This window comes from Bombina bombina, chromosome 3, assembly GCF_027579735.1.
Source record: "Bombina bombina isolate aBomBom1 chromosome 3, aBomBom1.pri, whole genome shotgun sequence".
In the NCBI taxonomy this organism is placed as follows: Eukaryota; Metazoa; Chordata; class Amphibia; order Anura; family Bombinatoridae; genus Bombina; species Bombina bombina.
The window spans coordinates 1,143,988,616-1,144,009,790 of record NC_069501.1 but is presented as its reverse complement, the minus strand read 5'-3'; the positions used below and the strand labels follow the sequence as shown (position 1 = coordinate 1,144,009,790).

Below are 21,175 nucleotides of genomic sequence, written 5' to 3'. Positions count from 1 at the left end.
TTAATTGTAATTAATTGTAGGTAGTTTAGGTAATTTATTTAATGATTGTGTAGTGTTAGGTGTAATTGTAATTTAGGTTAGGATTTATTTTACAGGTATATTTGTATTTATTTTAACTAGGTAGTTATTAAATAGTTAATAACTATTTAATAACTATTGTACCTAGTTAAAATAAATACAAACTTGCCTGTAAAATAAATATAAACCCTAATGGCTAGATTTAGAGTTTTTTCGGTAACGACCCGCGTAGCTAACGCTGGCTTTTTTCTGGCCGCACCTTTTAAATAACTCTGGTATTGAGAGTTCACAGAATGGCTGCGTTAGGCTCCAAAAAGGGAGCGTACAGGCATATTTAACGCCACTGCAACTCTCGATACCAGAGTTGCTTACGGACGCGGCCAGCCTCAAAAACGTGCTCGTGCACGATTCCCCCATAGAAAACAATGGGGCTGTTTGAGCTGAAAAAAAACCTAACACCTGCAAAAAAGCCGCGTTCAGCTCCTAACGCAGCCCCATTGTTGTCTATGGGGAAACACTTCCTACGTCTGCACCTAACACCCTAACATGTACCCCGAGTCTAAACACCCCTAACCTTACACTTATTAACCCCTATTCTGCCGCCCCCGCTATCGCTGACCCCTGCATATTATTTTTAACCCCTAATCTGCCGCTCCGTAAACCGCCGCTACTTACATTATCCCTATGTACCCCTAATCTGCTGCCCCTAACACCGCCGACCCCTATATTATATTTATTAACCCCTAATCTGCCCCCCACAACGTCGCCTCCACCTGCCTACACTTATTAACCCCTAATCTGCCGAGCGGACCGCACCGCTATTATAATAAAGTTATTAACCCCTAATCCGCCTCACTAACCCTATAATAAATAGTATTAACCCCTAATCTGCCCTCCCTAACATCGCCGACACCTAACTTCAAACATTAACCCCTAATCTGCCGACTGGAGCTCACCGCTATTCTAATAAATGTATTAACCCCTAAAGCTAAGTCTAACACTAACACCCCCCTAAGTTAAATATAATTTAAATCTAACGAAATTAATTAACTCTTATTAAATAAATGATTCCTATTTAAAGCTAAATACTTACCTGTAAAATAAATCCTAATATAGCTACAATATAAATTATATTTATATTATAGCTATTTTAGGATTTATATTTATTTTACAGGTAACTTTGTATTTATTTTAACCAGGTACAATAGCTAAAATAGTTAAAATAATTACAAAATTACCTGTAAAATAAATCCTAACCTAAGTTACAATTAAACCTAACACTACACTATCAATAAATTAATTAAATAAAATACCTACAATTACCTACAATTAAACCTAACACTACACTATCAATAAATTAATTAAATACAATATCTACAAATAAATACAATGAAATAAACTAACTAAAGTACAAAAAATAAAAAAGAACTAAGTTACAAAAAATAAAAAAATATTTACAAACATCAGAAAAATATTATAACAATTTTAAACTAATTACACCTACTCTAAGCCCCCTAATAAAATAACAAAGACCCCCAAAATAAAAAAATGCCCTACCCTATTCTAAATTACTAAAGTTCAAAGCTCTTTTACCTTACCAGCCCTGAACAGGGCCCTTTGCGGGGCATGCCCCAAAGAATTCAGCTCTTTTACCTGTAAAAAAAACACATACAATACCCCCCCCCCCAACATTACAACCCACCACCCACATACCCCTAATCTAACCCAAACCCCCCTTAAATAAACCTAACACTAAGCCCCTGAAGATCTTCCTACCTTATCTTCACCATACCAGGTTCACCGATCGATCCAGAAGCGATCCAGAAGCGCTCCTCCGATGTCCTGATCCAAGCCCAAGCCGGGGGCTGAAGATGTCCATGATACGGCTGAAGTCATCATCCAAGCGGGAGCTGAAGAGGTCCATGATCCGGCTGAAGTCATCATCCAAGCGGGAGCTGAAGAGGTCCATGATCCGGCTGAAGTCTTCTATCAACGGCATCTTCAATCTTCTTTCTTCCGGATCCATCTTGGATGACGTCCCTTAAAGGAGCCTTCATTCGTCGGTAGTCCGTCAGGCCAGCAGGATGTTCCGCGTCGGAGGTCTGCAAGATGGATCCGGAAGAAAGAAGATTGAAGATGCCGTTGATAGAAGACTTCAGCCGGATCATGGACCTCTTCAGCTCCCGCTTGGATGATGATTTCAGCTGGATCATGGACCTCTTCAGCTCCCGCTTGGCTGATGACTTCAGCTGGATCATGGACATCTTCAGCCCCCCGCTTGGGCTTGGATCAGGACATCGGAGGAGCTCTTCTGGATCGATCGGTGAACCTGGTATGGTGAAGATAAGGTAGGAAGATCTTCAGGGGCTTAGTGTTAGGTTTATTTAAGGGGGGTTTGGGTTAGATTTGGGGTATGTGGGTGGTGGGTTGTAATGTTGGGGGGGGGGTATTGTATGTGTTTTTTTTACAGGCAAAAGAGCTGAATTCTTTGGGGCATGCCCCGCAAAGGGCCCTGTTCAGGGCTGGTAAGGTAAAAGAGCTTTGAACTTTAGTAATTTAGAGTAGGGTAGGGCATTTTTTTAATTTGGGGGTCTTTGTTATTTTATTAGGGGGCTTAGAGTGGGTGTAATTAGTTTAAAATTGTTGTAATATTTTTCTGATGTTTGTAAATATTTTTTTATTTTTTGTAACTTAGTTCTTTTTTATTTTTTGTACTTTAGTTAGTTTATTTCATTGTATTTATTTGTAGATATTGTATTTAATTAATTTATTGATAGTGTAGTGTTAGGTTTAATTGTAGGTAATTGTAGGTATTTTATTTAATTAATTTATTGATAGTGTAGTGTTAGGTTTAATTGTAACTTAGGTTAGGATTTATTTTACATGTAATTTTGTAATTATTTTAACTATTTTAGCTATTGTACGTGGTTAAAATAAATACAAAGTTACCTGTAAAATAAATATAAATCCTAAAATAGCTATAATATAAATATAATTTATATTGTAGCTATATTAGGATTTATTTTACAGGTAAGTATTTAGCTTTAAATAGGAATAATTTATTTAATAAGAGTTAATTTATTTCGTTAGATTTAAATTATATTTAACTTAGGGGGGTGTTAGTGTTAGGGTTAGACTTAGCTTTAGGGGTTAATAAATTTATTAGAATAGCGGTGAGCTCCAGTCAGCAGATTAGGGGTTAATGTTTGAAGTTAGGTGTCGGCGATGTTAGGGAGGGCAGATTAGGAGTAATACTATTTATTATAGGGTTAGTGAGGCGGATTAGGGGTTAATAACTTTATTATAATAGCGGTGCGGTCCGCTCGGCAGATTAGGGGTTAATAAGTGTAGGCAGGTGGAGGCGACGTTGTGGGGGGCAGATTTGGGGTTAATAAATATAATATAGGGGTCGGCGGTGTTAGGGGCAGCAGATTAGGGGTACATAAGGATAACGTAAGTAGCGGCGCTTTGCGGTCGGCAGATTAGGGGTTAATTATTGTAGGTAGCTAGCGGCGACGTTGTGGGGGGCAGGTTAGGGGTTAATAAATATAATACAGGGGTCGGCGGTGTTAGGGGCAGCAGATTAGGGGTACATAAGGATAACGTAGGTGGCGGTCGGTAGATTAGGGGTTAAAAAAATTTAATTGAGTGGCGGCGATGTGGGGGGACCTCGGTTTAGGGGTACATAGGTAGTTTATGGGTGTTAGTGTACTTTAGAGCACAGTAGTTAAGAGCTTTATAAACCGGCGTTAGCCCAGAAAGCTCTTAACTACTGACTTTTTTCTGCGGCTGGAGTTTTGTCGTTAGAATTCTAACGCTCACTTCAGCCACGACTCTAAATACCGGAGTTAGAAAGATCCCATTGAAAAGATAGGATACGCAATTGACGTAAGGGGATCTGCGGTATGGAAAAGTCGCGGCTGAAAAGTGAGCGTTAGACCCTTTCCTGACTGACTCCAAATACCGGCTGTAGCCTAAAACCAGCGTTAGGAGCCTCTAACGCTGGTTTTCACGGCTACCGCCAAACTCTAAATCTAGGCCTAAGCTTGCTACAATGTAACTATTAGTTATAGTGTAGCTAGCTTAGGGTTTATTTTATAGGTAAGTATTTACTTTTAAATAGGATTAATTTATTTAATTGTAGTAATTTTATTTAGATTATTTTAAATTATATTTAAGTTAGGGGGGTTAGGGTTAGGGTTAGACTTAGGTTCAGGGGTTAATACCTTTAATATAGTAGCAGCGACGTTGGGGGGGCAGATTAGGGGTTAATAAATGTAGTTAGGTTGCGATGACGTTGGGGAGGGCAGATTAGGGGTTAATAAATATAATGTAGGGTTCGGCGATGTTGGGGGCAGCAGATTAGGGGTTCATAGGGATAATGTAGGTGGCGGCGGTGTCCAGAGCGGCAAAGTAGGGGTTAATAATTATAATGTAGGTGGTGACGATGTAGGGGACGGCAGATTAGGGGTTAATAAGTGTAAGATTAGGTGTGTTTAGACTCGGGGTTCATGTTAGGATGTTAGGTGTAGACATAAAATTCCTTTCCCCATAGGAATCAATGGGGCTGCGTTAGAAGCTGAACGCTGCTTTTTTGCAGGTGTTAGTTTTTTTTCAGCCGGCTCAGCCCCATTGTTTCCTATGGGGAAATCATGCACGAGCACGTTTAGCCAGCTTACCACTACCGTAAGCAACGCTGGTATTGAGGTGAGATGTGGAGCTAAATTTTGCTCTACGCTCACCTATTTGCGGCTAACGCCGGGTTGAAAAAAACCCGTAACACCAGCGTTGTCTTAAGGTAGCGTTAAAAAAAAGGCTTGTTAGCAACTCAACACCCTGTTACTGCAAAACTCGTAATCTAGGCGTATGGAAGGTAACTTTCATCTCTCTGGGACTTCCATGTTCTGCTCTTTTTTTTTATAGAATTCAGTGAGTCCAGCCCCTGTGAAGTGTGCAATATAGTTTTCTACATACTAGAGAAGCTTTGTTTATAGAAAGTAATGAAGCTCTCTGGGAAACTAACGCTGTCTCAATTTTATTTTAAATAGACAAAAATACAAAGTGCAATGTATTTGGAAAAGATACACTTAATTATACAAAGTGTGATCCTAATTTGTATAAGTTGCACAGAAACATTGAAAGCATAACCAGAATCTGTAAAATCACAATCCAAAATTCACTGATGCATAAAAAATAAAATACAAAATAGAAAGTGCACACTTGCTTTGTTCTGTCACTCTCATCTACACACACTTGCCAGTTATTCTCTTTCCTAAACTTTAATTTCCTCATTCATCCATTTACTCCTCTTTCAACAGGCTGCCATTATTAATAGACTACAAAAAATTGTACTTAAAGTCATAGATCCATGTTGATTGTCTTCTTTGTTAGTTTCAGTTGGCCAAAATTTTTACTCAGCAATAAACACTTGTGTTTTGTTGTTTGTGACAAATTCTTAGGTATTTACATTCTAGAATTTTAACATAAAATGTCTAAGAAGTGGGTATTCATTTAATTTGAGTCTAATATAACTTTGTTTACTTCTTCAGCTCTACTCACAGATAAAAAGAATGGAATCTCCCGCATGCCATGCAGTTTCTGTGAAATGGAAGCGCTTTAATGTGAATGCTCCTGAGCCAGTACAAGCCCCCACAAATATCCAGGCTTTGTTCTGTGGTGAAAGACTTCTTGTTTATGGCTTTGTTTCTGATTGCACTCAGGTACAGTATTTGTGCTTATTATGTCCAGATTGGTTTAAAAAAATGTTTGTATTATTTGTTTTGCCTGTTTTCTCTGTAATTTAACTCATAAAATGTGTTTCTTTCCTAAGACATGGAGAGTCCACAACGTCATTCCAATTACTAGTGGGCATATCACTCCTGGCCAGCAGGAGGAGGCAAAGAGCACCACAGCAAAGCTGTTAAGTGTCACTCCCCTACCCATAATCCCTATTCATGTTCTTTGCCTCTGTTAATGGAGGAGGTGAAGTTTAGTGTCTGAAGAAATGATTCTTTTTTGGGTACTTTTCCCTGCAAGCAATGATTTGGGTTTAGCTGAGTCCACGTCAATCTCTTCATTAGAGTAGTGGTGGCTTTTAAGCAGTTAGGAAGTGTAAGGTGGTCATTACCTTGTTTCTTAATAGTTTGCTGTCCTAGTTATAGAAAGCCAGAGTTGGTTACTCTGTTCTTTTTTTTTTTTTTTTCTGCAGGTCTCTGTAAGGAGTATGTGTCCTTTCACGCCTTGTGAGCTGTCCTCCTGCCGGACAGCTAGATTGCAGGTAAGTGCTTTTGTCTTCTAGGTATTGGGGACTTGCACTTAAGAGGATTTCTCTGCATTATACATATATTATACATGGGACATGTTAAAATCCTTAGTGGAGGATTATATTTGGCAGTGTGCAGGCGCATTAAACTGTATATGAGGACTTAGGGGCTATTCCTTCTTTATGGTGATCGAGGAGTTAACCTTATTTCTGGGGCTCATTTTATTTCATTAGACTCTGTGTGGGTCTTATTGTTTTTATTTCACTTGTGGAATGAATACGATGGGATTACTTTAAGTGGCTGGAAAATTATTGTGTCAGTTTAATTTTTTGTCTAACGGCAGCAGCGCGCGCTTTTACTTGATGCACACTTTCTTATTCAGCCAGTCACGTGACTCCTCCCTTCCGCTCTCAAAAAACTACGGAGCGTCATTGGCTGAGTCTGTTAATCTGTAACATTGGCTAGTCTATTTCTGTCTACATTGTTGGTACTCCAGAGGGGCAGGTATGGCACCTCAGTCTGCTGAGGTGTGGAGGTCCTGATTCCGGGTACGTTTTAAGCGCAAATCGCTCTGAGTAATTTAAAGTGATAGTAGCAATTTCAAAATTTTTAATTTTCTTTTGTCATTCCCATTTCTCTGGGAATTCCCTAAGTTATAGACATGGAGCAGGAGTCTGTTCCTATGGACAAATGTTTATTGTGTCTTGAGGCCTAAATTGTTTTACCTATGCATTTTGATCCTCTTGTTTAGAAAGGACTTTGAAATGTAAAGACAAACTTTTTGTTTCTGAGCCTAATGTCTCTCAGGATGATGCTGTTCAGGCAATGCCACAGCTTTCTCCTCCAGGCAATGCCACAGCTTTCTCCTCTCATGTCCCAAGCCTCAATGCTGTCACATACAGTGTCCTACACTTCCTCTTAGCTCTCTGGAGGAGTTTATTTGCCTGCAGATTTTGCTGCTCAGGTATCCTCTGCGGCGTTATCTGTTTTTCCACTGTTGGGGAAATGCAAGAGGAAAACTAAACATTTTTCACATAGTAAGGTGTCTGTCCCTTCTGCTGCTGTGCAGGTTGCCCTCCCTCATAACTCTGAGGAGGAGGTTACCTCGGTAGCTTATGAGGGTGAAATCTCAGATTCTGACAGTATAAATCCTTTGTCTGATGCTGAAGAAGTATACTTTAGGTTTAAGCTTGAACACCTTCGTGTACTGTTAAAGGAGGTATTGGCTACTTTAGACGACTGACTTCTCCGTCATGATCAACCCTAGAAAATCTAGTAAGCTTAATAAATACTATGACGTTCCTTCCTTTGTGGAATTGTTTCCTGTTCCAGACCATGTGACAGAGATTATTTCACAGGAATGGGAGAAGCCAGGAATACCTGTCTCCCATCTTTAAAAATATGTTTTCTGTTGCTGTCTCCATTAAAGATTCATGGCGCACAGTGCCTAAAGTAGAAGGGGCTATTTAAGAGATATTTAAGGGGCTTATATAAGAGAATTACGATCCCTATAGAGGATAGCTGCTCCTTTAAGGATCCCATGAATAAGAAGCTGGAGGCTTATTTGAAAAAGATATATGTTCATCAGGGTCTTCAATGGCAACCTGCTGTGTGTATTGCCACAGTAGCAAGTGCTGCATCTTATTGGTGCAATGCCTTGTCTGAATCAATTTTAGTAGAGACTGTGTTGGAGGAGATCCAAGATAGGATTAAGGCTCTCAAACTAGCCAATTCCTTTATTTCTGATGCTAACATGCAAGTTATTAGACTGGGAGCCAAGGTGTCTGGTTTCACTATCTTAGCCCGTAGGGCTTTGTGGCTAAAATCTTGGTCAGCTGATGTTACGTTCAAGTTTCTGGCGCTCCCTTACAAGGGTAAGACCTTGTTTGGACCTGGTCCAGCAGAAATCATTTCTGATATTACGGGTGGGAAAGGGTCTTTTCTACCTCAAGACAAGAAAAACAGATCTAAAGGAAGTAATTTTTGTTCCTTTCGTTACTTCAAAGGGAAGTCTTCCTCCTCCTCTCCCAAGCAGGAGCAGTCAAAGTCATCTTGAAAACCCAATCAGTCTTGGAACAAGGGGAAGTAATCAAAGAAGTCCTCAGCTGAGTCTAAGTCAGCATGAAGGGTCTGCCACGGTCCGGAATCGGATCAAGTGGGGGGCAGACTTTCCCTGTTTTGTCAAGCCTGGATATGGGATGGCCCATATCCTTGGGCTGTGGACATAGGGTTACAAAATATAATTCAAATATTACCCTTCCAAGGGCAGATTCCACCTCTCAAGGTTATCTGCAGACCAAGCAAAAGGAGAGGCATTCTTGAACTGCGTTCAGGACCTTTTCTCACTGGGCGTGATTGTTCCAGTTCAACTAAGGGAACAGGGTCTAGGATTTTATTCAAATCTGTTTCTGGTTCCCAAAAAAGAGGGGACTTTTCGACCCATTCGTTCCATTCTTCCTTTGGTTCAAGAGGGGTCAGTTCATGACGACCATAGACCTGAAGGATGCGTATCTTCATGTTTCCATTCACAGGGATCATCAAAAATTCCTGAGATTCGTTTTTATAGAAAAGCACTTTCAGTTTGTGGCTCTTCTGTTTGGCCTTGCCACAGCTCCCAGAATTTTCTCAATGGTTCTGGGGGCTCTCTTGGCAGTAGTCAGGTCTTCGGGAATTGCAGTGGTGCCTTACCTGGATGACATACTGGTTCAGACACCATCTTTTCAACAAGCAAACTCTCATACAGAGATCTTGTTGTCTTTGCTACGTTCCCATGGATGGAAAGTTAATCTGGAGAAGAGTTCCCTTGTTTCAGCTACAAGGGTGGGTTTCTTAGGGACCATTATAGATTCCCTATCTATGAAAATCTTTTTGACAGAGGTCAGAAAATCCAAAATTCTATCTTAATCTACTGTTCGGCCATCAGTGGCTCAATGTATGGAGGTAATTGGTCTGATGGTCGCTTCCATGGACATCATTCCCTTTGCTCGATTCCATTTAAGAGCTCTGCAATTATGCATGCTCAGACAGTGGAACGGAGACCATTCAAATTTATCTAAGAGGATAGATCTAGACCAGTCAACAAGAGACTCTCTCCCGTGGTGGTTTTCTCAGGAGCATCTGTCTCAGGGCACATGCTTCCGGAGACCTACCTGGGTGATCATGACCATGAACGCCAGCCTACTAGGCTGGGGGGCAGTCTGGGACTCCTTAAAGGCGCAGGGACTAAGGACTTGGGAGGAGTCTGCTCTCCCCGTGAACATCTTGAAGTTGAGAGCGATTTACAATGCTCTGATGGCTTGGCCTCAATTGTCCTTAGCCCGGTTTATCAGGTTCCAATCGGACAACATCACCTCAGTGGCTTACATCAACCACCAGGGAGTAACTCTGAGTTCCTTAGCCATGAAGGAGGTGGCACAGATTATTGAGTGGGCGGCAGCTCATAATTGTTGTCTTTCTGCTATCCACATTCCAGAAGTGGACAACTGGGAAGCGGATTTCCTGAGCAGACAGACATTTCATTCCGGGGAGTGGGCCCTCCATCCGGAGGTGTTCTCCATGTTAACCCTCAAGTGAGGGGTGCTGGAGTTGGATCTGATGGCGTCTCGGCAGAACGCCAAGCTTCCAAGGTACAGTTCAAGGTCAAGAGATCCACAGACCGCTCTGATAGATGCTCTGGCAGTTCCTTGAGTTTTCAGTCTAGCATATCTGTTTCCTCCATTTGTGCTCCTTCCACATGTCATTGCTCATATCAAAAAGGAGAGAGCGTTGATAATTCTAATAGGTCCTGCATTGCCTCGCAGGATCTGGTATACCTAGTAAAGATGTCTTCTCTGTCACCTTGGAGACTTCCTCTGGGGTAGGACCCTCTATCTCAGGGTACTTTTCTCCATCCAAATCTCGTTTCTCTGAAGCTGACTGCATGGATATTGAACGCTTAGTTCTGGCTTTTCTGAGTTGGTCATTGAGACCATGTTGCAGGCTCGCAAGCCTGTTACTCGTAAAATTTACTATAAGGTATGGCCTAAATACCTTTATTGGTGTGAATCAAAGGGCTACTCTTGGAGGAGCGTTAGGATTCCTAGAATTTTGTCCTTTCTCCAGGAAGGTCTGGAGAAAGGGTTGTCAGTCAGTTCTCTGAAAGGTCAGATTTCTGCATTATCTATTCTTTTACATAAGCGTCTGGCGGATGTGCCAGATGTTCAATCTTTTTGTCAGGCCCTGGTCAGAATCAGGCCTGTGTTTAAAGCTGTTGCTCCTCCTTGGAGCCTTAACCTTGCCCTGAAAGTTTTGCAGCAGGCTCCGTTTGAGCCAATGCATTCCAAAGATATTAAGTTGTTATCGTGGAAGGTTTTGTTTCTTATTTCTATCTCTTCTGCTTTTCCTGTTTCTCAGAAGAGCGTAAGGGTCAGAAGGCTACTGCTACTTCTCTTATTCTCTGGTAGAGAAGTATTATTTATTTTGCTTATGAGACTGCTGGTCAACAGCCTCCTGAGAGAATTACAACTCATTCCACTAGGGCTATCTCCTCTTCTTGGGCTTTCAAAAATGAAGCTTCTATGGAACAGATTTGCAAGGCTGCAACTTGGTTCTCTCTGCATACTTTTTCCAAATTTTACAAGTTTGATACTTTTGCCTCGACTGAGGCCTCTTTTGGGAGAAAGGTTCTTCAAGTGGTGGTGCCCTCTGTTTAGGTCTGTCCGGAAAGAAAGACATTTATCAGGTAAGCATAAATTTTGTTTCTTTCTAATGACACGGTGAGTCCACGGATCATCATAATTACTATTGGTATTATATCACTCCTGACCAGCAGGAGGAGGCAAAGAGCACCACAACAAAGCTGTTAAATACCACTCCCTTACCCACAAACCCCAGTCATTCTCTTTGCTTGTATCAGTGCAAGGAAGGGGTAAAGTTAGGTGTCTGATTCTTCTATCAAGAGTTTGTTATTTTTTAAGCAGAACAGGTTTGTTATGTTTTTTCTGGCGTTTAGCTGTAGTCCACTTCAGTCTCTTCAGTAGAGCAGTGGTGGCTTTTAAGCTTTTGGGAACTGGGGGGGGGGGGTATAATCCCTTCTGTGCCTCCCAGGTTGTGAGCTGCCCTTTTGGTAAAAGACTATTGCCTAGATTACGAGTCCTGCGTTAGCTTTAAAAAGCAGCGTTGAGAGGACCCAACGCTGCTTTTTACCTAACGCTGGTATTACGAGTCTGACACGTACAGGCTCACCACTCACTTTTCTTCCGCGACTCGAGGCTACCGCAAATCCCCTTACGTCAATTGTGTATCCTATCTTTTTAATGGGATTTGCCTAACGCTGGTATTTTGAGTCTTGGAGAAAGTGAGCGGTAGAGCCTCTACCTCCAAGACTCCAGCCGCATTTAAAAGTCAGTAGTTAAGAGTTTTATGGGCTAACGCCGGAACATAAAGCTCTTAACTACAGTGCTACAAAGTACACTAACACCCATAAACTACCTTTGAACCCCTAAACCGAGCCCCCCGCCCACATCGCAAACTCTATAATAAAATTATTTAACCCCTAATCTGCCGACCGGACACCGCCGCCACCTACATTATAGCTATGAACCCCTAATCTGCTGGCCCTAACATTGCTGACACCTATATTAAATGTATTAACCCCTAATCTGCCCCCTCACATCGCCGCCACCTACCTACACTTATTAACCCCTAATTTCTTTCATGTAATTAGCAAGAGTCCATGAGCTAGTGACGTATGGGATATACATTCCTACCAGGAGGGGCAAAGTTTCCCAAACCTCAAAATGCCTATAAATACACCCCTCACCACACCCACAAATCAGTTTTACAAACTTTGCCTCCTGTGGAGGTGGTGAAGTAAGTTTGTGCTAGATTCTACGTTGATATGCGCTCCGCAGCAGGTTGGAGCCCGGTTTTCCTCTCAGCGTGCAGTGAATGTCAGAGGGATGTGAAGAGAGTATTGCCTATTTGAATTCAATGATCTCCTTCTACGGGGTCTATTTCATAGGTTCTCTGTTATCGGTCGTAGAGATTCATCTCTTACCTCCCTTTTCAGATCGACGATATACTCTTATATATACCATTACCTCTACTGATTCTCGTTTCAGTACTGGTTTGGCTTTCTACTACATGTAGAAGAGTGTCCTGGGGTAAGTAAGTCTTATTTTTGTGACACTCTAAGCTATGGTTGGGCACTTTTATATAAAGTTCTAAATATTTGTGTTTAAACATTTATTTGCCTTGATTCAGGATGTTCAATATTCCTTATTTCAGACAGTCAGTTTCATTATTTGGGATAATGCATTTGATTAATCAATTTTTTTCTTACCTTAAAATTTGACTTTTTTCCCTGTGGGCTGTTGGGCTCGCGGGGGCTGAAAATGCTTCATTTTATTGCGTCATTCTTGGCGCAGACTTTTTTGGCGCAAAAAATTCTTTGTTATTTCCGGCGTCGTTCTTGTCACCGGAAGTTGCGTCATTTTTGACGTTTTTGCGCCAAAAATGTCGGCGTTACCGGATGTGGCGTCATTTTTTGCGCTAAAAGCATTTAGGCGCCAAATAATGTGGGCGTCTTTTTGGCGCTAAAAAATATGGGCGTCATTATTGTCTCCACATTATTTAAGTCTCATTGTTTATTTGCTTCTGGTTGCTAGAAGCTTGTTCACTGGCATTTTTTTCCCATTCCTGAAACTGTCATTTAAGGAATTTGATCAATTTTGCTTTATATGTTGTTTTTTCTATTACATATTGCAAGATGTCTCAGATTGACCCTGAATCAGAAGATACTTCTGGAAAATCGCTGCCTGATGTTGGATCTACCAAAGTTAAGTGTATTTGCTGTAAACTTGTGGTATCTGTTCCTCCAGCTGTTGTTTGTAATGAATGTCATGACAAACTTGTTAATGCAGATAATATTTCCTTTAGTAATGTTACATTACCTGTTGCTGTTCCATCAGCATCTAATACTCAGAGTGTTCCTGTTAACATAAGAGATTTTGTTTCTAAATCCATTAAGAAGGCTATGTCTGTTATTCATCCTTCTAGTAAGCGTAAAAGGTCTTTTAAAACTTCTCATTTTTCAGATGAATTTTTAAATGAACATCATCATTCTGATTCTGATAATGTTTCCTCTGGTTCCGAGGATTCAGTTTCAGAGGTTGATGCTGATAAATCTTCATATTTATTCAAAATGGAATTTATTCGTTCTTTACTTAAAGAAGTCTTAATTGCATTAGAGATAGAGGAATCTGGTCCTCTTGATACTAAATCTAAACGTTTAAATAAGGTTTTTAAATCTCCTGTAGTTATTCCAGAAGTTTTTCCTGTCCCTGATGCTATTTCTGAAGTAATTTCCAGGGAATGGAATAATTTGGGTAATTCATTTACTCCTTCTAAACGTTTTAAGCAATTATATCCTGTGCCATCTGACAGATTAGAGTTTTGGGACAAAATCCCTAAGGTTGATGGGGCTATCTCTACTCTTGCTAAACGTACTACTATTCCTACGGCAGATAGTACTTCCTTTAAGGATCCTTTAGATAGGAAAATTGAATCCTCTCTAAGAAAAGCTTACTTATGTTCAGGTAATCTTCTTAGACCTGCTATATCTTTAGCGGATGTTGCTGCAGCTTCAACTTTTTGGTTGGAAGCTTTAGCGCAACAAGTAACAGATCATAATTCTCATAGCATTGTTAATCTTCTTCAACATGCTAATAATTTTATTTGTGATGCCATCTTTGATATCATTAGGGTTGATGTCAGGTATATGTCTCTAGCTATTTTAGCTAGAAGAGCTTTATGGCTTAAAACTTGGAATGCTGATATGTCTTCTAAGTCAACTTTGCTTTCCCTTTCTTTCCAGGGTAATAAATTATTTGGTTCACAGTTGGATTCTATTATTTCAACTGTTACTGGGGGGAAAGGAACTTTTTTACCACAGGATAAAAAATCTAAAGGTAAATTTAGGTCTACTAATCGTTTTCGTTCCTTTCGTCACAATAAGGAACAAAAGCCTGATCCTTCCCCTACAGGAGCAGTATCAGTTTGGAAACCATCTCCAGTCTGGAATAAATCCAAGCCTTTTAGAAAGCCAAAGCCAGCTCCCAAGTCAACATGAAGGTGCGGCCCTCATTCCAGCTCAGCTGGTAGGGGGCAGTTTACGGTTTTTCAAAGAAATTTGGATCAATTCGATTCACAATCTTTGGATTCAGAACATTGTTTCACATGGGTACAGAATAGGCTTCAAGATAAGGCCTCCTGCAAGAAGATTTTTTCTTTCCTGTGTCCCAGTAAATCCAGTGAAGGCTCAAGCATTTCTGAAATGTGTTTCAGATCTAGAGTTGGCTGGAGTAATTATGCCAGTTCCAGTTCTGGAACAGGGGCTGGGGTTTTACTCAAATCTTTTCATTGTACCAAAGAAGGAGAATTCCTGCAGACCAGTTCTGGATTTTAAAATATTGAATCATTATGTAAGGATACCAACATTCAAAATGGTAACTATAAGGACTATTCTGCCTTTTGTTCAGCAAGGGCATTATATGTCCACAATAGATTTACAGGATGCATATCTGCATATTCCGATTCATCCAGATCACTATCAGTTTCTGAGATTCTCTTTCCTAGACAAGCATTACCAGTTTGTGGCTCTGCCGTTTGGCCTAGCAACAGCTCCAAGGATTTTTACAAAGGTTCTCGGTGCCCTTCTCTCTGTAATCAGAGAACAGGGTATTGTGGTATTTCCTTATTTGGACGATATCTTGGTACTTGCTCAGTCTTCACATTTAGCAGAATCTCATACGAATCGACTTGTATTGTTTCTTCGAGAACATGGTTGGAGGATCAATTTACCAAAAAGTTCATTGATTCCTCAGACAAGGGTAACCTTTTTAGGTTTCCAGATAGATTCAGTGTCCATGACTCTGTCTCTGACAGACAAGAGACGTCTAAAATTGGTTTCTGCTTGTCGAAACCTTGAGTCTCAATCATTCCCTTCGGTAGCCTTATGCATGGAAATTCTAGGTCTTATGACTGCTGCATCGGACGCTCGTTTTCACATGCAACCTCTTCAGCTCTGTATGCTGAACCAGTGGTGCAGGGATTATACAAAGATATCTCAATTAATATCTTTAAAACCGATTGTACGACACTCTCTGACGTGGTGGACAGATCACCATCGTTTAGTTCAGGGGGCTTCTTTTGTTCTTCCGACCTGGACTGTGATTTCAACAGATGCAATCTGACAGGTTGGGGAGCTGTTTGGGGGTCTCTGACAGCACAAGGGGTTTGGGAATCTCAGGAGGTGAGATTACCAATCATCATTTTGGAACTCCGTGCAATTTTCAGAGCTCTTCAGTCATGGCCTCTTCTAAAGAGAGAGTCGTTCATTTGTTTTCAGACGGACAATGTCACAACCGTGGCATATGTCAATCATCAAGGAGGGACTCACAGTCCTCTGGCTATGAAAGAAGTATCTCGAATACTGGTATGGGCGGAATCCAGCTCCTGTCTAATTTCTGCGGTTCATATCCCAGGTATAGACAATTGGGAAGCGGATTATCTCAGTCGCCAAACGTTACATCCGGGCGAATGGTCTCTTCACCCAGAGGTATTTCTTCAGATTGTTCAAATGTGGGGACTTCCAGAAATAGATCTGATGGCTTCTCATCTAAACAAGAAGCTTCCCAGGTATCTGTCCAGATCCAGGGATCCTCAAGCGGAGGCAGTGGATGCGTTGTCACTTCCTTGGAAGTATCATCCACATCCAGATTCTAAAGGAGTGCTCGTTTGTTCTGCTGGTGGCTCCAGCATGGCCTCACAGGTTTTGGTATGCGGATCTTGTCCGGATGGCCACTTGCCAACCGTGGACTCTTCCGTTAAGACCAGACCTTCTTTCGCAAGGTCCTTTTTTCCATCAGGATCTCAAATCCTTAAATTTGAAGGTATGGAGATTGAACGCTTGATTCTCAGTCATAGAGGTTTCTCTGACTCTGTGTTTAATACTATGTTACAGGCTCGTAAATCTGTATCTAGGAAGATATATTATCGAGTCTGGAAGATTTACATTTCTTGGTGTTTTTCTCATTTTTCTTGGCATTCTTTTAGAATTCCTAGAATTTTACAGTTTCTTCAGGATGGTTTGGATAAAGGTTTGTCTGCAAGTTCCTTGTAAGGACAAATCTCTGCTCTTTCTGTTCTTTTTCACAGAAAGATTGCTAGTCTTCCTGATATTCATTGTTTTGTACAAGCTTTGGTTCGTATAAAACCTGTTATTAAGTCAATTTCTCCTCCTTGGAGTTTGAATTTGGTTCTGGGGGCTCTTCAAGCTCCTCCGTTTGAACCTATGCATTCGCTGGATATTAAATTACTTTCTTGGAAAGTTTTGTTTCTTTTGGCCATCTCTTCTGCTAGAAGAGTTTCTAAATTATCTGCTCTTTCTTGTGAGTCTCCTTTTCTGATTTTTCATCAGGATAAGGCGGTGTTGCGAACTTCTTTTAAATTTTTACCTAAGGTTGTGAATTCTAACAACATTAGTAGAGAAATTGTGGTTCCTTCATTGTGTCCTAATCCTAAGAATTCTAAGGAAAAGTCGTTGCATTCTTTGGATGTAGTTAGAGCTTTGAAATATTATATTGAAGCTACTAAGGATTTCCGAAAGACCTCTAGTCTATTTGTTATCTTTTCCGGTTCTAGGAAAGGTCAGAAGGCTTCTGCCATTTCTTTGGCATCTTGGTTAAAATCTTTGATTCATCATGCTTATGTCGAGTCGGGTAAAACTCCGCCTCAGAGGATTACAGCTCATTCTACTAGGTCAGTTTCTACTTCCTGGGCGTTTAGGAATGAAGCTTCGGTTGATCAGATTTGCAAAGCAGCCACTTGGTCTTCTTTGCATACTTTTACTAAATTCTACCATTTTGATGTGTTTTCTTCTTCTGAAGCAGTTTTTGGTAGAAAAGTACTTCAGGCAGCTGTTTCAGTTTGATTCTTCTGCTTATAATTTCAGTTTTTTTCATTATAAGATATAAACTTTGTTTTGGGTGTGGATTTTTTTCAGCGGAATTGGTTGTCTTATTTTATCCTTCCCTCTCTAGTGACTCTTGCGTGGAAGATCCACATCTTGGGTAGTCATTATCCCATACGTCACTAGCTCATGGACTCTTGCTAATTACATGAAAGAAAACATAATTTATGTAAGAACTTACCTGATAAATTCATTTATTTCATATTAGCAAGAGTCTATGAGGCCCACCCTTTTTTGTGGTGGTTATGATTTTTTTGTATAAAGCACAATTATTCCAATTCCTTATTTTTTATGCTTTCGCACTTTTTTCTTATCACCCCACTTCTTGGCTATACGATAAAATGATTTGTGGGTGTGGTGAGGGGTGTATTTATAGGCATTTTGAGGTTTGGGAAACTTTGCCCCTCCTGGTAGGAATGTATATCCCATACGTCACTAGCTCATGGACTCTTGCTAATATCAACGAAATGAATTTATCAGGTAAGTTCTTACATAAATTATGTTTTTCCGACCGGACATCGCTGCTACTATAATAAATGTATTAACCCCTAAACCGCCGCACTCCCGCCTCGCACACACTATAATAAATTTTATTAACCCCTAATCTGCCCTCCCTAACATCGCCGCAACCTACCTACAATTATTAACCCCTAATCTCCCGCACCCAACGTCGCCGCTACTATAATAAAGTTATTAACCCCTAAACCTAAGTCTAACCCTAAACCCCCCTAAGTTAAATATAATTTAAATTAAACGAAATAAATTTACTATTATTATATAAATTATTCCTATTTAAAACTAAATACTTACCTATAAAATAAACCATAAGATAGCTACAATATAACTAATAGTTACATTGTAGCTATTTTATGATTTATTTTTATTTTACAGGCAACTTTGTATTTATTTTAACTAGGTACAATACCTATTAAATAGTTAATAACTATTTAATAGCTACCTAGTTAAAATAATTACAAAATTACCTGTAAAATAAATCCTAACCTAAGTTACAAATACACCTAACACTACACTATCAATAAATTAATTAAATAAATTAAATACAATTTTCTAAAATAAAATACAATTAAATAAACTAAACTATATTACAAAAAAAAAAACACTAAATTACAAAAAAAAATATTACAAGAATTTTAATCTAATTACACCTAATCTAAGCCCCCTAATAAAATTATAAAAGCCCCCCAAAAAAATAAAATTCCCTACTCTATACTAAATTACAAAAGTAATCAGCTCTATTACCAGCCCTTAAAAGGGCTTTTTGTGGGGCATTGCCCCAAAGTAATCAGCTCTTTTACCTGTAAAATAAGAGAAATACAATACCCCCCCAACATTACAAACCACCACGCACACACCCCTACTCTAAAACCCACCCGATCCCCCCTTAAATAAACCAAACACTACCCCCTTGAAGATCTCCCTACCTTGAGCCGTGTTCACCCAGCCGGGCACAGATAGGGCAGAAGAGGACATCCGGACCGGCAGAAGTCTTCATCCTATCCGGGCAGAAGAGGACATCCAGACCGGCAGACATCTTCATCCAGGCGGCATCTTCTATCTTCATCCTTCTGGAGCGGAGCGGAGACATCTTCTATCCAGCCGACGCAGAGCCATCCTCTTCAATCGAAGTCCTAATGAAGAATGAAGGTTCCTTTAAATGACGTCATCCAAGATGGCGTCCCTCAAATCCCGATTGGCTGATAGGATTCTATCAGCCAATCAGAATTAAGGTAGGAAAAATCCTATTGGCTGATGTAATCAGCCAATCGGATTGAAGTTCAATCCGATTGGCTCATTTGATCAGCCAGTAGAATGCGAGGTCCATTCTATTGGCTGATCCAATGAGCCAATCGGATTGAACTTCAATCCGATTGGCTGATTACATCAGCCAATCGGATTTTTCCTACCTTAGTTCCGATTGGCTGATAGAATCCTATCAGCCAATCGGAATTCGAGGGACCCCATCTTGGATGACGTCATTTAAAGGAACCTTCATTCTTCGTTAGGACTTTGAGGATGGCTCTGCATCGGCTGGATAGAAGATGGCTCCGCTCCGGAAGGATGAAGATAGAAGATGCCGCCTGGATGAAGATGTCTGCCGGTCTGAATGTCCTCTTCTGCCCGGACAGGATGAAGACTTCTGCCGGTCCGGATGTCCTCTTCTGCCCTATCGGTGCCCGGCTAGGTAAACACGGCTCAAGGTTAATACATTTATTATAGTAGCGGCGATGTCCGGTCGGCAGATTAGGGGTTAATAAGTGTAGGTAGGTGGCGGCGACGTTGGGGGGGCAGATTAGGGGTTAATAAATTTAATATCATGTTGGCGATGTTGGGGTCAGAAGATTAGGGGTTCATAGGGATAATGTAGGTGGCGGCGGTGTCCGGAGAGGCAGATTAGGGGTTAATAGTATAATGCAGGTTTCGGCAATAGCGGGGACGGCATATTAGGGGTTAATAAGTGTAAGATTAGGGGTGTTTAGACTCGGGGTTCATGTTAGGGTGTTAGGTGTAGACTTAGAAAGTGTTTCCCCATAGGAAACAATGGGTCTGCATTAGAAGCTGGGCTTTTTTGCAGGTGTTAGGTTTTTTTTCACCCAGCTCAGCCCGTTTTTCCAGCTTACTGCTACCGTAACCAACGCTGGTATTGAGGGTTGAAGTGGAGCTAAATTTGCTCACAGATCACTTTTTTGAGGCTAACGCAGCCATTCAGAAAACTCGTAATACCAGCGTTGGCTTAAGGGAGCGCTGGAAAATAAAGGCTCGTTAGCACCGCAGGTCTTTACCGACAAAACTCGTAATCTAGGCATATGTAAGTTTACTTAGTCTTTTTCTTTCTGTATCCACAGGTCCATGTTAGGAAGGAAGCCTTTCAAACCTAGTGAGCTGCCTTGCTGCCGGGCAGATTATTATGGAGGTAAGTGCTGTTTTTTTATTTTTCTGAGTGTGTTCAGAAAAGGTTGGCACTTATGGGATTAATTTTTGGGATCGTGAACCTGTTTGTGCAGATTTTTATATGGTGGCAGTTTTTTTATGGGGCACTGAGAGAGGTATTATTATTAAATTATGACTCTGTTTGGAAGTGTTTTTACACTCCTTATATGGCTCATTCCTCTTTTTTTATTTTTATTGTGAGGCTGTGCTTGTACTTGTCAGCTGTAGACTGCTGGAAGTTTATTTTGGCGTCTTTATTTCTCCCAGCGACTGTTTGTTAGTAATGTCGTCCGGGAGGTGTTTGCATATGCCTACGATGGGCGGAGCTTCTGCGGCGCGAGTTTTTCACGCGTTTTTAGAAGGAAGTGTGTGTTATGTTTAACGGTTTTTCCTGTCGGCTCCTGTACTGGTGCATATGCGGGCAGTCTGGAGAGCAGGTGGTAGCAGTGGGAGAGTCCGGATCATCTCTGCTACGTTAGTTATTACTCTGATCCATGGGAGGTCAGGTAAGCACCTCAGCAAGGTTTGTTAAGGTGCTGCAGGGTCAATTTTTATATTCTTTTGTATATTTTTCTGTGTGATATGTTTAAGGTTTTTTTCTTAAAGGGACAGTAACGTTAAAATATATATATATATATTTTTTTTTTGCTGCTGCAGTTTTCTGAATTTTTTAATTTTCTTTTTTGTGTTAAAATGGATCAAGAGGACCTGCAAGATATTACTGGCACTTTATGCCTTGATGCTAATGTGGAGCCAGCTATCCCTTTCTGTTCCTCATGTATAGAGAGATCATTACAGTATAGGGATAGACTTTTTGATTCAGAGCCTTTATTTTCTAGGGAGAATGTTGTTCAGGAGTCTCTTGCCCAAGCTATTCCGCAGCTTTCTCCCCAATCATCCCAATCTCAATGCTCTTCTCATGCAGTGCCCTGTG

General features: G+C 40.6%; 1 protein-coding gene across 2 annotated transcripts in view; it reads left to right on the top strand.

The window, feature by feature from the left end:
- The window catches only part of PARP4 (poly(ADP-ribose) polymerase family member 4), a 516,705-nt gene that overhangs the window by 214,590 nt on the left and 280,940 nt on the right, over positions 1-21,175 (top strand). For both annotated transcript variants that reach the window (XM_053708536.1, XM_053708535.1), the window contains exon 26: positions 5,568-5,738. In XM_053708536.1, coding sequence (XP_053564511.1) covers positions 5,568-5,738 — 171 coding nt within the window. The remainder of the gene's footprint in view (positions 1-5,567; positions 5,739-21,175) is intronic.